At 42.8% G+C, this 17,115-nt stretch overlaps 1 protein-coding gene across 1 annotated transcript; it reads left to right on the top strand.

Annotated features, from left to right (window-relative positions):
• Nucleotides 1-614: 614 nt before the first annotated feature.
• LOC118570545 (40S ribosomal protein SA-like) lies at nt 615-1,504 on the top strand. Its single transcript, XM_036169123.1, is given in 2 exon segments — nt 615-1,277; nt 1,280-1,504. Coding segments are annotated over 2 exon segments (888 nt in total).
• Nucleotides 1,505-17,115: the final 15,611 nt, after the last annotated feature.

Raw genomic sequence — 17,115 nt, 5'->3', positions numbered from 1 at the left:
TAACTTAATTCAAATAAGTCAAAGTTTGTGGCGCATCCAAATAAGAGAAAGAAACATTACAGGCTTAGTACACAGAAACTGGAGGCCAGGTAGGCTCAAGCCTTGGGAAGCAGAGCTAAAGATTGGGTCTTACTCCAAGACTTACCTAGTTATTTTGGCCATTGTTTTCTGCCGTGATCCAGTTTTCAGCTCTTAAGCACATGCCTCCTGTGGCGATGGTGTGGATGAAAATGACTCTCATAGGCACATAGAGAATGGCACTATCAGAAAGTGTGACTTTGTTGGAGTAGATGTGGTCTTGGTGGAGGAAGTGTGTCACTGGGGGATGAGGCTTTGAAGTTTCAGATGCCCAAGCCAGGCCCAGTGTCACTCTCTCTTCCTGCTGCCTGCTGATCCAGAGGTAGAACTCTCAGCTATCTGTCCAGCACCATATCTGCCTGAACACCACCACGCTTTGCACCATGATGACAGTGGACTAAACCTCTGAAACTATAAGAGAGCCCCCAGTTAAATGTTTTCCTTTATAAGAATTGCTGCCTTTCCGCGCTACTCTGGGACGGATCCATATGGAGCTGTTCTTGATTCCCGTTGTAACTTAAAGGGAAACTTACACAATGTCCAGAGCCCTTGATGTCCTGCAGATGAAAGAGGAGGATGTCCTCAAATTCCTTGCTGCAGGAACCCACTTAGGTGGCACTAACCTTGACTTCCAGATGGAGCAGTACATCTACAAAAGGAAAGGTGATGGTATCTACATCATAAATCTGAAGAGGACCTGGGAGAAGCTGTTGCTTGCAGCCCGTGCTATTGTTGCCATTGAGAACCCTCCTGATGTCAGCGTCATCTCCTCCAGGAACACGGGGCAGCGAGCTGAGCTGAAGTTTGCTGCCGCCACTGGAGCCACTCCAATTGCTGGCCGCTTCACCCCTGGGACCTTCACTAACCAGATCCAAGCAGCCTTCAGGGAGCCGCGGATTCTAGTGTTGACTGATCCCAGAGCTGACCACCAGCCCCTCACAGAGGCGTCTTTCGTCAACCTGCCTACCATTGCGCTGTGTAACACAGACTCTCCTCTGCGCTACGTGGACATTGCCTTCCTGTGCAACAATAAGGGAGCTCACTCAGTGGGTCTGATGTGGTGGATGCTGGCCGGGGAAGTACTCCGCATGCGTGGCACTATCTCCCGTGAGCACCCATGGGAAGTTATGCCTGATCTTTACTTCTACAGAGACCCAGAGGAGATTGAGAAGGAGGAACAGGCCGCTTCTGAGAAGGCTGTGTGACCAAGGAGGAATTCCAGGGCGAATGGACCAAAACAGCTCCTGAGTTCACTGCTGCTCAGCCAGAGGTGGCAGATTGGTCCAAGGGTGTGCAGGTGCCCCCTGTGCCCATCCAGCAGTTCCCTACTGAAGACTGGAGTGCCCAGCCAGCCACTGAGGACTGGTCAGCAGCTCCCACAGTACAGGCCACCAAGTGGGTTGGCGCCACCACCAAGTGGTCCTGAGCTCCTCTGCAGACACCTGAGCAAAGGGTAAAAAGGTGGAAGGAAAATAAAGATCCTACAAGCTGAAAAAAAAAAAGAATTGCTGTGGTTCACAGCAATAGAAGTCCTAGCTAAAACACCTTCATCGTTTTCCTACGAACTGATCTCTTTGTCCTTTAACATGTGACTCTTCCCTCTATCTCATGTATCTACTCATTTATGACTGCAACTCATGTAGAATTTTACCCCATTCACAATCTGATCCAGCCCCCCCTACCTCATTTCTTTTTGTATTCTCCTCCCACAGCTAACTCGTTTACTCTCCTGGGAACACTCTAGTTACAATGGCCAAGACAGACCATCTGATTGACCCAGATCATCTTTTGTACAAATGTCAGTAACAGGCTCATGCATTGACTATATCTGTGTTTGGAGGCCATTTTGTCCACAGAAGTAGGATACATAGTAGCAAATGTGACTGCTCAAGTCTTTTTCAATAAGGCATGTCTATGATGCCACCTTCCTCAGAAGGTCAACCAGGCAATATGATTGATATCACTCATCAGACAACTAAATAAGGAGTATTCTGCTAGAAGATATACCAATAGACAACTTTGCTTGGATTACAGACCTTAAGTAATAGGATGATGGTTCATATTTCCTTTATGTTATATGGCCATTGTCTGTATTTCTTTTAACTTAAAAGTAGATATTACTAGTTATGAGAGACAGCTTTCAATTACACAGGAACATTCTTCAACAATTTGTTTCTTCAATAAAATCAACTCCAACAGAAACCCTCAGAAACCTACAGTCTTCCCTAATTCCCATGAATAAACTCCCCTTAAAATCCGTGACATTCCAGCATGATTAATAGCTTTGTAGGAGACAGTTCACAAAACAGTGCGGTTATTATTTATTGTTTGTAATGAAGCCTTTATCCCAGGGGGACATGATGAGGATCACTGTCAGATTTTGTAAAATGCCTTTGGCTTTTCAATGGGAAGGTACTATATATGGTAATAGACGGGGCAGCAATAATATTCTCACACAACCCTGACACCAAGTTCATCTTTGTCTTAAAAAAAAAAATCAGTTCATCTTTGGGCCTTCTGGGTATTGCTGAATTCAATTTGTCTGAGAATGCCGGAACTAGTGGGAAAAGGTGCTCATTATAAAGGCAGACATGGCCAGATGTGGCAGATGTGGCCAGACGTGGCCAGATGTGGTGGCCCAAACCTGGAATCTCAGCACTCAGCAACTGGGGTAGGAGGAAGATTGTGAGTTTCAGGCCAGACTGAGGTACATCGTGAGCTCTTCTCTCAAAAATAAAATAAAAGTACTTTCTGTTACATTCTATCTTTCAAGCCTTATAATGCTTAAGATCTGACATTTGTGAAGGCATAATGGCGCTAATTGGAATCTAGCAGGATAACGTTTTAAGATGACAAAAGAAAAAAATTTTCTGATGAAACCACAAATATACAGACTAAGATTCAAATGCATGTGCTATGGATACATACAAAAGAGGGAGGTAAAAAGAGAGATACAGTGCACAATGTTATAATCTTGTGCCTATAAATGTATTGTATCTCTATTAGTTTGTGTGCAGTTTTATGTGTATATATTTGTATGTATTGTTTCACCTGGTTCTCACTAGAAGCCTTGGAGTTAGGTGAGTTGGTGGAGTGTGCCTAATTCTATTGCCCTGGACAAAGTTAAGATTTAAAGGAACCAACCTTTCCAAGGACAACAGGGCTGGGGATGGGGAAGCAGATGTATCAGTAGCTTCATGATGGACATGAAACAAACAAACAAACAAAAAACCAGATGGAGCCCAGGAATCAGTGACTCCAGATACCAGGATTCTCCATCAGGTCCGAATATAGATTCCAGTTGCTTTTTCTTTAACTCACCAGCACTGGGATTAGGGGGAAGGATATGGTATGAGGTGTTGTTTGAAGGGCTAGGATCATCTGGATCATTTCTATGCAACTTCCAGGATCCAGTAGAGAGCAGGTAGCAAAAGCCAGACACTGAGGTCAAAGTAAGGTGGTCTGAGGAGGCTAGAAGCAAGGCATTGAAATCTGGGATTCCTGTAAGAGCACCATAAGGAAGCTGGACTCATTCATTTAATGTACTTTGCCAAAATCACATCGCTCAACTAAGAAAACAAACCCGGGGAAGCTGCCCTAAGTGGCCTGTGTGTGCCTTTACCAATCCCTACCTCTTTTCAATAACTCTGTGTATTCTAGCTGCGTTTTGATTCCCACTTTGCAGAAATTTCAGGATGCCTCAGACACAGCAACCTGGCAACTTTGTCCCTATAGAAAACTTCGTGTCATTCTGTCATTTCTAAATCTAATTAAGAATTGCTTTTCTGGTTTTTACAACTCTTCCTTCTCCAGATTCATTTCTCCTCATCTTCATCAATCTGTCACCCTCAGCTCCACCCCCTCATTCCACTTCTTAGCTTTTCAGGCAGTTACTGTGTGAATGAGGAGACTGCGAATCTCATTTATCACTTGTGAAAAGTCTCACGGGAACATATTGCAAAGCCTCCCTCACAACCTACAGAGGGGGAGAGACTGTGCAAGAGACACCCCAAAATCAAATCTCTGAACAGGGATGATCCCCCAAAATATCTATCACTAACAAGCTACTGCTGCTGCACTTAAAAAAAGGAAAAAAAAAAAAATCCAAACTCACAATAAAACTTTGCCATTGTTCCACAAATCACTGCATTCCCTTTAAAAGGCAATCCCTAAAGTTTAAGTCTGCCACAAGGCACATGGGGAGGTGGGTGACAACACTTCCTGATGTATGTCACACCTCAGATCAGACCTGACAGTTCAAGCATCTGGTGTAAGACATACTTTCTCACAAGGGCTGGTACCTTAAGTCAGGTTCCTTCCCAAGGCTGTGACAGATTGATGAATTCTTAATGACTCCAGGTGACATGTAAATGGCTGGTTCTCAGAACAATGCCTCACATCACTCCCCACCCCCACCCCACATCCTCCTCCAGGCAGCAAAACTGAAATAATAGGAGACCAGCATCTCCCTTGCTGGCAGGAACACCAGACAGGGGAGTGCTGGCACTGCTATACTCATATTTCATAAGTGACAACAGGTCACAAGATGCATAGAGAAAGAAAAAGGCACACACAAGTGCCCAACTGAAGGGCACACAGTATTCTCTCTGAGAGACCTTGCAGCTTATTGGAGGTGGAACTGCAAATTCAGTAGAAAACTACCTGACACCATGTTAGGACAATTACTGATTATCATCAAGAATCTTTTGTCTTTGGAATGAGATGAAAAATGAGACCCACATAGGCTCCATCAGAGTAACATAATAAGGCATGTTTTTTATAGAATAATCTTTCTGTACACCGTGAAGATGTGTCTTTGCCAAGGTGTCTTCTGATTGGTTTAATAAAAAGCTAAATGGCCAATAGCTAGGCAGAAGGTAGAGGTGGGGCATCCAGGCACAAAGAAGACTCTGGGAAGAAGAGAGGCCGAGAAGCCAGCCAGAGATGAAGAGGAAACAGGAGGTGCAAGATGAAAGAGAGGTAAAAACACATAGTAGAACATAGATTAATAGAAATATGTATTAATTTAAGTTACAGAGCTAGTGGGACAATCCTAAGCTAAGACTGAGCTTTTATAATGAATAAAAAGTCTCTGAGTCATTATTTGGGAGCTGGCTGGTGGGACAGAGAAAAACTCATTACATATGGTATCCAACATGGGGCTCAAATACCCAAACACAGGGCCTGAGAAAGCTAAGGAAAGTTCTGGACAAGGAGCTTGATGTGGATTCCTAGTCCTGCAGTCTCACAAGTGGGCAAGTGCTCTGCAGTATACAGAGAAATTACTCCTGACCACTGCCTGTGGGCTGGAGCCAGCTACCAGCACCATGTGCCAATACCATGTGCTTAGATGAGCTGCATGGAAGCTGACTTGGCAGTTTGAGATTTGTCTCACATGGTCAGAGAATGCTGCAGGTGCTTAGTAAAGCCAGATCCAGACACAGAAAATCTCTAAAAAAAAAAGGTACAGTGTGTTTAAAAATGTGCTTAGATGCTGAAGAAAAAAGAAAATGGGTATAGACAGTTATAAAAAATAGTTTAAAAATAATAGTCTTTAAAGAGAGCGAGTAATATTTTTAAAAAGCCACATAAAAATGGGAAATACACAGGGCATCTGGATCCTGTATGGTGCTTTGTTGACTGAATTTTTTTAATGAATATAGATTGACAGCTGCTGAGAGACACTGGATTGTAGAAGGGACTGCTAAATTAAATCACCCTAAATGCTTAGGGGTAGCTTGGCTTCAAAATGGAAGTTAAACAATGTGTTGCATTGGAGAAGAGGTTATGCTGTTGTTTCCATAGGAAATGAAAAGCTATGGGTTCCTTCAAAGTTAATTGAGGTCATATTTAACAAAGTGAGTCTTCCTGAGGATCTTGGCTGCAAACATGATGGAAAGCCAAGAAAGACTAAAAGACAGGTGATGTATAGAGTGATCCCTCCACATGGGAACAGCTCTGAGACCGGATGAGACATGATAAATCTTGTTGGCTACAGAATTCTCATGACTTATTATTACATGCTATCTTTTCATATGACATGGATAAAGATTTATATTACAGTTTGGTTACATAGTTCAAGTGAACTTATAAATTTGACAGATGCCTTTTACCTGTTGAAACATAAAACAAAAAGTCATCTTTAACTGACTGTTAACACTGTACATTTTATACTTATTCTAATGCAGATATATTTAAAAGTTTGTGTGTTTCTTGGAGGAAAAAAGGACCAGACACCATAAAATAAAACAAGTAGACCAGGTGACCCAGCCTCTCAGAATGCCTCTGTTGCTGTATCCTCAAAATTCTGCATCCAGAACAGCTTCAAAGCTGCTAGCAGAGATGGTCCAACCTCACACACTACTCCAGCCAGGACTTCAGGTAAGCCTTGCACTTTCCCACCACACAAAGACTGAACAATGAATGATACAGCTGGCTCTGCCAGGACTTGACCATTCTCCCCATTTTCTCAGGATCCCCTAAAGACACCATTGCCCTCAGACAATAGGAAACAACCCAGAAACAGGACATCCACATTCCCAAGAGTTGGGGTGAGTGGTTTTTGATCCTTCAGTGGATTATGGATGTTTGTCATTGTTTAGGGAAGTTGGTTGCAAGTTGTTGGTCATGGTCAGGGAAAAAAATGAACAAAAGAAATTATATTCAGATTCAGATATCTTGTTCTGAAAAGAAAATGGGATATACAAATGATAGGATAAAAGGTTAGAATATTGAATCTACTATAAGCTAAAAAAACAACTATTAATCTCAAATATTTTGCATTGGTAAGGATTTTGTATATTGATACAAATTTAAGGTTATTTTTGTTATACTATATGTTTCTACTCTTGTTTAAGATATTGTTATCTATGCAGCTCATTTTTCAAAATGTAATGTATAATTAAGAAATACAGGTTAGTAGTTAGTCATCTATAATAATCAAGCATGTAGTCATATTAGGTATGTTTTTAAGGTTAAACAGAGATATAGTTGAGATAGGTGGTCTTCAAACACTTCAGAGACCTACAAAATATGGCACTGAAGATGTTTTAATAACATAAGGCTTTTTGTGACCATAAGACATGTCTCCTCCTGGCAACACCAATTTACTTCTGAAAGGATAATGGACATCAAAGAACCTCCATATGGAGTTTGCTTTCAATGTGGTAAAGCTAGTCATCTGGAAAAGAAACTGTCCTTGCCTTGACTGCTGACAGAATGCTGTCCAAACCGAACAAGCAGGACACAAAAGAGGAAGACTGCTGAACTTTTTCAACACAAGTATGACAGTCTTTCAAAATTCCTACTTCACAGAAAAGTCTGTTAGATATTCTAGGCCTATAAGCCAAAGATAGATGTCCCAATGTTGCAGAGGAACCTTGGGTGTGTAGGGCAAAAGGGCCAGCCAAAGAAACACACCCTGACACTGAAACCAGAGCCAAAGAAAAATACCCTTCCCATGAACAACTCAGCACAAAAATCCAACAAATCCCTGAGCACAAAACCAACCAATCTCTGAACATGAAACCAACCAATCCCTGAGCACAAAATCCAACCAATCTCTGAGCTTGTCCAAGCTCAGGGATTGAAATCCAACCAATTCCTACCCTGAAAATCTTCACCATGGAAAAACTCCAACCCTAAGGAACCCTATATAATCCCTGTACCTGTTTAGTTTGAAGCTGCCTTTTTCTACCCTGGCAGAGGCAGCCACTCTCCTGGATTCATTCCCCCCAATAAATCTGAATGAGGTTTGGATGAAGACCTTCTTTCACTGGAGTGGAGTAGAGCAGAGAAGCAACAATTTTCACCACAGCAGTTGCAGAACTGCTACATTTCTGTGAGTAAACTATCCCCCACCAGAATTATATAGCTATTACCTGGCTTCTGACAGAGCTATAATACTTACAGGGTAACTATCCAGACAGCCAGTTGTTTCTGTCATTTCCATAGTTTGGAAGTTGTTTGCTCTACACTTCATGTATAATTATATCCTTCTCAGGTCTTTGATGGGGTTGAAGATGAGATAGTTATAGTTACAGTTTTCCATGTTACCAAGTTCAGAAAAGAAACTTACATAAGAGATACAAAGTTTATAAGGTTTCAAAACATAAAAGCTTATGTTACTTGTCTAAGAAGACTTTTTAAGATCTAAAAAGATATTTTTAGATGCTAATATAAGCTATGATAGAAAATGGTTTAGGAATAAAACTTTGAACTCCCTAATATAGGATAAATACAGTACTTTCTCTGAATTTGCCAAATACATATGGACTAAACATTGTGAATGTAATTCTTATTTGATAATTGTTCATAGTGCATAGTTTTACTATGTTATAATTAAAACCTTTCTTTTCTATTTAGACAAAATGGGGGAAATGTTGTCAAACAATCTTTTTCTATACTGTGAAGAAGTGTCTTTGCCAAGGCACCTTCTGATTGGTTTGATAAAAAGCTAAATGGTCAATAGCTAGACAGGAGGTATAGGTGGGGCATCCAGGCACAGAGAGGACCCTGGGAAGAAGAAAGGCAGAGAAGCCAGACAGACACAGAGAGGAAACATAGATTAATTTAAAAAAATATGGGTTAATTTAAGTTATAAGAGCTAGTAGGACAGGCCTAAGACAAAGCTGAGCTTTCATTATTAATAAAAATTCTCCATGTCATTATTTGGGAGCTGGCTGGCAGGACAGAGAAAGACTTGTAACACATGTTCCACTAATAGGCATGTTTCTAATTTACCTTGGAACAAGACAGTAATGAAATTCCTAGCAAGAGGAAACAAAAGCTGCTGTCATCTCTCTACCAAGAAAATTGTGACCACTGAGTCACACAGGCTGGGTTCCCCACTTATGGGTGGTGATAAACTTATAGTATTATAATTTTAAGTATGTTTGCATGGATACATCAAAGTCCCTCTCATTATGTGACTATATGTGGTCTTCTCATTCATTTTTTTTATACTATGTTGCACAAATCCTAAATGGTCTTATAATAAAAACCCAGAGCCAGATTTCAGGGTGAAAGCTGAAAGATCAAAGAAACAGCAAACCACAACCACTTCTCACCTCACCAACTCCTCCACAAATCCTCAGATTGAATGCTTTGAGTCCTCAGCTAAAAAGGGGTTGTTCCTGCCTCCTTACGCCTTATATTCCTTTCTCTGCCTAGCCATATCACTTCCTGTCTCAACCTTCCTAGTGCTGGGATGAAAGGTGTGTGATCCCAAGTGCTGGAGTTAAAAGTGTGTGCCACCACTGCCTGGCTATTTCTCTTTTAGACTGGATTAATCTTGTATAGCCCAGCGTGGCCTTGAATGCACAGAGATCCAGACAGATCTCTGTCTCTGCCTCCAAAGTGCTAGAATTAAGGGCATGTGCCACCACTGCCTGACCTCTACATCTAACTCTGTGGCTAGCTTTGTCCTCTGATCTTCAAGCAAGCTTTTATTTCTTAGATTACAAGCAATATATCACCAAAATACTACATGTTTCTAGTTTTCCTTTTGGTTCTAGGTTGGCCCAGAATTCAGATTTCTAAAGGTGTGAGGCTGTGAGTGCAGAAATGGATTTCATGCTACTTAATTTTTGTGTGTGAAATCTAGTGTAGGGTGAAGTGTGTACTTACAGTCTCTGAATCAGGCTATGAAAAACATCTTTTAATGAAGAATCTGTTTCTTGTGGTTTTGTGGCATTGTACAAGAATGAAAAAAGATCAATTTCTGCTTTGTTAAAGTATAGGAGCCCGTGGATGAGAGCACTTGCTATGCAAGCAGGAGGACCTTGGTTCCAAAGCTCAGCAGCCACATGAAAACATAGGCATGGCAATGGGAGAAATCCGTGGAGTCCTGCTTTAAGAGCAAAGGAATTTATTTGGGAAAGAAAACTCACAAGACAGAGTAGAGGAATTTGTCCCAGGATCCTGGAAAGGTGAAGCACGTCTCCATGCTGTTCTTCTGCCTGAGATCTGCATGGTCTGTCACAGCCTCCAAAACCACCAGGGGGTGAAGAGAGAGAGCATCCCAGGTCTTAAGGGTCCCAAGAGGCCACACCCCAGGAGCATGTACTTCAAGGTAGGTCATAGGTAGGTGTACCAGCTACCTGTTACCTCACTAGGAGTAGTGCTTCAAGGTCATATCTAGAACAGCTATCCACTACAGCATGTTAGTGTGTGTCTATAGGTCTGGCATTGAAAGGCAGAGACAGGAATTCTAAGAGCTCACTGGCCAGCCACCAGCCTAAATGAAACAGGAAACTTCAGGTTCAGGGAGACCCTGTCTCAAGTGACTATGACAGAGAGCCATAGAGGAAGACCTCTGATTCCTCTGCTGTCTGCATGTGTATGTGCAGGTCCATTCACAACACACACACACACACACACACACACACACACACACACACGCACGCATGCATGCACACACACACACATGCATGCACACATGCACACACACATGCATGCACACACACACATGCATGCGCACACACACACACACACACACACACACACACACACACACACGCATGCACAAATGCATGCACACACACATGCACACAGTAAAGTCCTGAGTGAATGTGTATTGTTGACATGGGCATAACAATAGCTTCAGTGTCTCAGCTTCACGTGAGTGGCAAAGAATCCCCCAGTGAGGCTCAAAAACATGCCAAACACTTCCTCTGGCCCAAGAGCAAATATTGAAGGTGTGGTCAGAAAATGCCCACTATAGCTTTTGTATCCCGCCACCACCCTCAGATGTTTATGCCCTGAGGACTATTCCCCTACAGAGGCTGCTCCTACTGAGAGTAAACCTGCCTCTCTGGTGCAACTGTGTACCCTAAGCCCTGCTTCCTTGTTCCACTGTGTATAATAAACACAATGAATTTCATATGGGCAGAGGTGTTGTAGTTTCCCTACTGAGAGCCCAGATCATCTGAGCTTTTCTCTGCATGTGTACCTGCCATTTCTGCAGTCCCTCAATACCTGTTAGATCAACCCCTATAGCTGTTCAGAGCAGCAACACACAGAACATTTCATGTTTGGGCATGTCCCCTGTCTTAGTTACTATTCTATTGCTCTGAAGAGAAACCATGACCATGGCAAGTCTCATTTAAAAATAAATAAATAAATAAATAAATAAAACGCATTCCGTTGGCGGCTTACTTACAGTCTTAGTTCATCATCATCATGGCAGGAAGCAGACAGCCATGGCATTGGAGCAGTAGCTGAGAACTTTACATCCTCATCCACAGACAGCAGGGGCTGGCATGGGCTTTGGAAACCTCAAAGCCCACCCCAGTGACGTGTCCTCCAACAAGGCCACACCTCCTAATCCTTCCCAAACAGTTCCACTAACTGGGGACCAAGCGTTCAAACATACAAATCAATGGGAGCTATTCTCACTCAAACCACCACACCTCCTTAATATTTATTTCTTTAAAAAATTGATTTTGTTGTTGTTATTGTTTTGTTTTCAAGACAGGGTTTCTCTGGGTAGCCCTGGCTGTCTTGGAACTCACTCTGAAGACCAGGCTGGCCTTGAACTCAGAGATCTGACTGGCCCTGACTCCTCAGTGTTGGGATCAAAGGCGTGCATTGACACCACCACCGTGCAATGTTTATTTCTTAAAAGGCTGCATGCTCATTCCGCTACATGCATCCTGTAATGCAGGAGCACCTACCTTTCTCTTCTTACCCACCTCTATACTTATTCACATTTGGTTTTCCCTTATCTTTTCCCCATTCGAGCATTTCAGTTGGCTATCTTCTGATAATTTTCTGGAGGTGATAAGAGTCTATTATCACTTTCTTGAAGACTGGGAGGGGGGAACTAAAGTATTTGGAAAAGCTAGTTTCATAATTATCAAGAATTGGGTGGTATGTGGAAGCAAGAATCGCATCTCAACTCTTAGAATGGTGGTTTGTTTACAACAGACCACATAAAATAGAATGGAACCCCCAAATCCAAGTGCTCTTAATTTGGCTTTGTTATTGTTAGTTGTTGTTGTTGTTGTTTTAGCAAAAATCAAATCTATTTCTCAGTAATAAATTATTATGAACTAATTTCATCCAAAATGACAACAGAGTGATAAATAAACATACTAATGTTATTAGTGTTATTAATCTTCAGGAACAGAAATAGCTTAATTTGGTTAATAAAATAGAAAAAAAATTAACTGGAGAAACAAAAGTGAATTGGCCTCTTAGTTGAGCAGCATTTCTCTTTAGCAGGGGAATACCCAGGCTCTACTGGTCTGGCTGCATCTGCTGAGGACCCTTATGCAGTCTGAGCAGTGTCCAAAAGGGCCGCATAAAACCTGATTTGGTGTAGTTTACTGGTGGTGATTTTTTTTTTTTTATTTGTTTAATTCTAAGAGTTACAATGATTGCCTTTCCCTGAAGAAAAAGAGAGTGTGTTTGTAAAACATGAGCGCTAGACCAAAACATCCAGACCCCAAGGGAAATGAGGGGAACCAGGAGCAGGCGGCTTCTCTGCCCAGACGGGCGGGAGAGAGAAAGCAAGCCCAGCCGGCAGCCAGCGAGAAGCAGCGGGCTGAGGGTGACCTCGGCTGGGGGGAAGGAGAAGAGCCGCTGGGAGTTGTTAACAGTGGAAAGGCTTAGGGAAATGCAACCGCCCTGGCTGAGGCAAAGATATTCTAAAAAGACTCTCCCTGTCCATCAGACTGCTGAAACAATGGGCTCCAAAGAAATAGAACGTATCCCTGGAATCTCATGATGAAAGAAGGAAATGGCAAAGCGGGTGGCGTGGTGATGACCCAGGAGGACAGGAATGTGAACGGGACAGGACACCTGACTCTCTCAAAGAGACTTCACAGGGTTCAAACAACTTGTCACCCTTCGCAGGTGGGTCCACACACCTTGAGCAGGACTGCTTAGATATGCGTAACCTGAGCCCTGTATTTAAACTTTCATCTCACTTCAGCCCCCACCCCCACACCCCCACACCCCCACCACTCCACTCCCCCACCTTTCCTCACCCCCCATCCCCCAACCCCGCAAGATAAACTTGGGAGTTCCTGGATCTTCATCCCTCTTCCCAGTATGGTCACATTGAATAAATCCCCTTTTTTCTGCTTTCCATTTTTAACTTGGTTCTTTTAATTAGCTTATTGAGGATGAGTGACTAGAATGACTTGGAGGACAGGCTGTGGCCCCCAATTTTGATTAAAAAAAATAAAGATAACTTTACTGAAAGGGCAGAGGGCAAGGGTCCTCAGACAGGAGCTCAGGGACCAATCAAGGGAGCTGCTTACAACCCAAGCCCACTGTCCCACCTCCAGAATTTGGGGGACTGGAATCACTGTCCCACCTCCAGAATTTGGGGGACTGGAATCACCACTGTCCCATCTCCAGAGTTTGGGAGACTGGAATCTTCGTTTAGCCCATGAGCACAGGCTATTCAGAGACTAGGCTTTAAAAAAAAAATAGTCCCTGGACTGGGGTGCAGCAAGTACAATTACAATCACCAAGGTGTGACAGTCATGTCTTTCAGAGGGTCACATGTCTGGGTCCTAGGTTTAACCATTCTTTAAAAACTGTATTTTAGGCTGGCAAAATGGCTAAGCCGGTGAAGGCACTTTCCACCAAGCCTGAAGACCAGAGTTCAATCCCTGCAACCCATAAAATAGAGATATCCCTGAAAGTTGTCTTGTAGCATTCAAATGTACACTGACACCACACACACACACACACACACACACACACACACACACACACACACACACAAACACATAAACAAAATAAATGTAAAAAATTACAATATATAGACAAAAACCTTACTTACCATGATGGTGGGAGGCTCACAAAGCCCCCACCCCAAGCTGATTGCTGTTGGCAGTTGACGCAGCTGAAGAGCCGGTGCCAACTTTCTTCAGGGGCGTGGCTCCTCCGACTTTGCCCATGCTCTAGTGGAAGGCTCCCAACACCCGTGAGCGTAGAGGCAGCCCTAATTGGACTCAGTGGACTGTAGAGCAAAAGAAAGGATTCAATGTTGAGACAAGGTTATGGGAGAAGGTTTGGGAAAAGTTGCAAGGAGGAGAGAGGGGATTTGATAAAAATACATTGTATACATGTCTGAAATTCTCAAAAGGATAGATAAAGTAAAATTAAAACAAACAGAAAGGGCTTGCTTAATCACCTCTGAGAGCCGAGCGTGTGTACTTGGTGGTAAGATAGGAGGTGGCCCAGGGACTTTCAGGAGATAAGTGCCTGTGGGAACACAGCAGTTCTTGCTGATCTTCAAACAAAGCTTTTTCTTACAAGAATAAATTAAGCTTCCTTTGTGGGCAAGATAGCAGGTATCTGACCCAGATAGAATGCAAGTGTAAGAAAAGGGAGCCTTATCCTCTCAGGACGGTCTCAGAACTGGATAGAGATGCTGCAGCCGAAGCTGTCACATCCCTTGTGTATCTGGCTCAGATCATTTCCATTATCATCTTCACGGAGTGTTGTGATTAACTTGTTAAAAAAAAAAAAAAGTTTACCTATGATAACAAATTACTTAGGACTATTGAATTACGACACTTAATTAGGTATTGTGGCCTCTTGTCAGGTAACAGGACCTGCTGGGGTGTGCACAAGTCTAAACAGCATTCTCCCTTCAGAAGACTCTCCAATGTTTGCTGTTGTAGCCATGGTCTATGCTAGTTGCTTTCATTCTTGTCCTGTTATTGTTGGTTTTGCTTGGGGGAATATGTCGTTGAGATGAAGTCTCATGTACCCCATGTATCAAACTCTAAAGGATGACCTTGAACTTCTTATCCTCCTGCCATTACCTGCCTCCTGTTACCTCGTGAGTGCTTGCAATACAGGTATACACCCCCTCACCCAGATTGATGTACTGCTAAACAACCTCTTAGCATCAGAGCGGCAGCCCCGCCCCGGCCCCGGCCCTGGCCCCAGCTTCACTCCATATTTGTTGCATTCAAAAATAAAAGGTACATGGAGGGAGATACCCAGTTCTTTCAGTTATCCAGGAATAAAATAAACTTGCCTATAACTGAGCCTATGCTTGAGTCTAAACTATGCTAAGCCTGCTTGGGAACTATGATGTGAAGTTTCTGAACCAGCCCTGGGCTTTTTAAGGGCCAGTTGAGGGTAGCCATTTCTCAGATGGTTTCTGCAGCTGGGGAATACTGCATAGTGTTGCTTGTTGCCAATATCCTTCCCTATAGCTCCCTCTAAGGCATCCTAGAGAATCTGTCTGGAAAAGACTCAAGAGTGCCATCTTGGTTGGGACATGAAAGGTTCCACTTACCCTCCTCTCTTGGGAAGAGAAGCTCAAGGTTAGCCTAGGCTACATGGGACCCTGTCTCAAACAGCTAAAGTAATAATAATAGTCTTTTTTACGATGGGGCTGGAGAGATGACTCAGTGGTTAAGAGTACTGGCTGCTTTTCCAGAAGACCCAAGCTCAATTCCCAGTACCATATGGTAGTTCACAACTGTCTGTATCTCCAGTTCTGGGGGATCTAACACCCTCTTCTGGCCACCTTAGGCATCATGGATGCACATGGTGCAAACACATCATGCAGGCAAAACATTCAAGCACATAAAATAAATAGAAAATAAAAGTTTAAGGTGGATTGGAAGGGGGCGTCCAAGCATGGTGTCTCATGCCTTTAATCCCAGGTGAGGTAGGTGGATCTCTGTGATTTTGAGGCTAGCCTGATCTACATAGAGAGTTCCAGGACAACCAGTGATACATAGAAAGCTTCTGTCTAAAAATAAATAAATAAATAATAAAAATAAAAGTGAAAAATACAGTACTACTCCCTTCCTCAATTCAGAGTCTGCTATTTTTGCCTGTGGGTCAAGGGTTTAGTCAGCAACAGCAAATCTAACTGCCTGGTTTCAAACCTGGGACAAGCGACTGAGAAGTTGTGGTGGCACACACCTTTAATTCCAGCACTCAGGAGGCAGAAGCAGCCGGATCTCTGAGTTCGAGGCCAGCCTGGTGTACAGTGTGGATTCCAGGACAGCCAAGGCTGTTACACAGAGAAACCCTGTCTAAACAAACAAACAAACAAACAAACAATAAATAAATAAATAAAATCAAAGTGGATCTGGCCTCCAGACTTTCCCAGCATCCCTCACTCCCTACCTGTTACAAAGTATGGCTGGCATACACTATTCTCTACCCTGACCTCTGCAACCACAGGGCTGGGCTGCCCTTCCCCCAGAGACTCTTCCCTATGTAATCCAGCCATTTTAACTACCCACTGCTTTTGGGCCTTTGCTATCTAGACTGCTGTGCCTGGTTCCCCTTCTCTCCTCTCCCTCCCTCCCTCTTCTCACATGGCTTAGAGTTATGACCACTCCTTACTCTCACAGATGTCCCTGCCTCTGCCTCCCATCTCCCTTTTATCCGCTGTACACTTTCTCCTCCACTATACCTAGGAGCAGTCATTTCCTTTCCTTTCTATTTCTTTGTTGTTTGTTTGTTTGTTTGTTTTCCCATTCACTAATGAGCAACAACAACAAAAAAATTAGGAAGCTTTATGAAAAGGGAAGCTCTCTTCAGACAGCTGCAAATGTGCGGACTTGAAACCACCAATAATATTTGAGACATCTGAGAGGTTTGTATTTTAGAACTTTTTGGAAATATAAAATTACAAAGATTTCTCTTTTAAAAATAAACTTAATTATTTAGGAAAAAACTTGCAAATAAATAAAATCACCACATGCCCAAACTAACCGGACCCCAAGACTATACAACTCAATGAACTTAGAGAGAGATGGAGTTGGCATTCCAAATGGACGCTGTGAAGCTTCACATTCAATTTTACATTTTCAGTATTGAATATGTTTTTTTGCACTTATCAATCACCAGAACCAAAACCATCCATGAAGAACTTAGAACTAGAAGTCAATTAGCTTTGCATCCCCTCCCTCAACTCTTACCCATTACCCAAATTCAGCCTTTCCATCCACATCCCCTCACACTTACTCTTTCTTGTCTTCTTCGTCTCCTGTTATTTTGTACCCAGACATATGTAGTTAGAGTTTTTCTGCCTGGCCCACA

This window comes from Onychomys torridus, chromosome 19 (genome assembly GCF_903995425.1).
Source record: "Onychomys torridus chromosome 19, mOncTor1.1, whole genome shotgun sequence".
NCBI classification, from domain to species: Eukaryota; Metazoa; Chordata; class Mammalia; order Rodentia; family Cricetidae; genus Onychomys; species Onychomys torridus.
The sequence above is the reverse complement of the archived record's forward strand: the minus strand, read 5'-3'. Positions and strand labels throughout refer to the sequence as shown.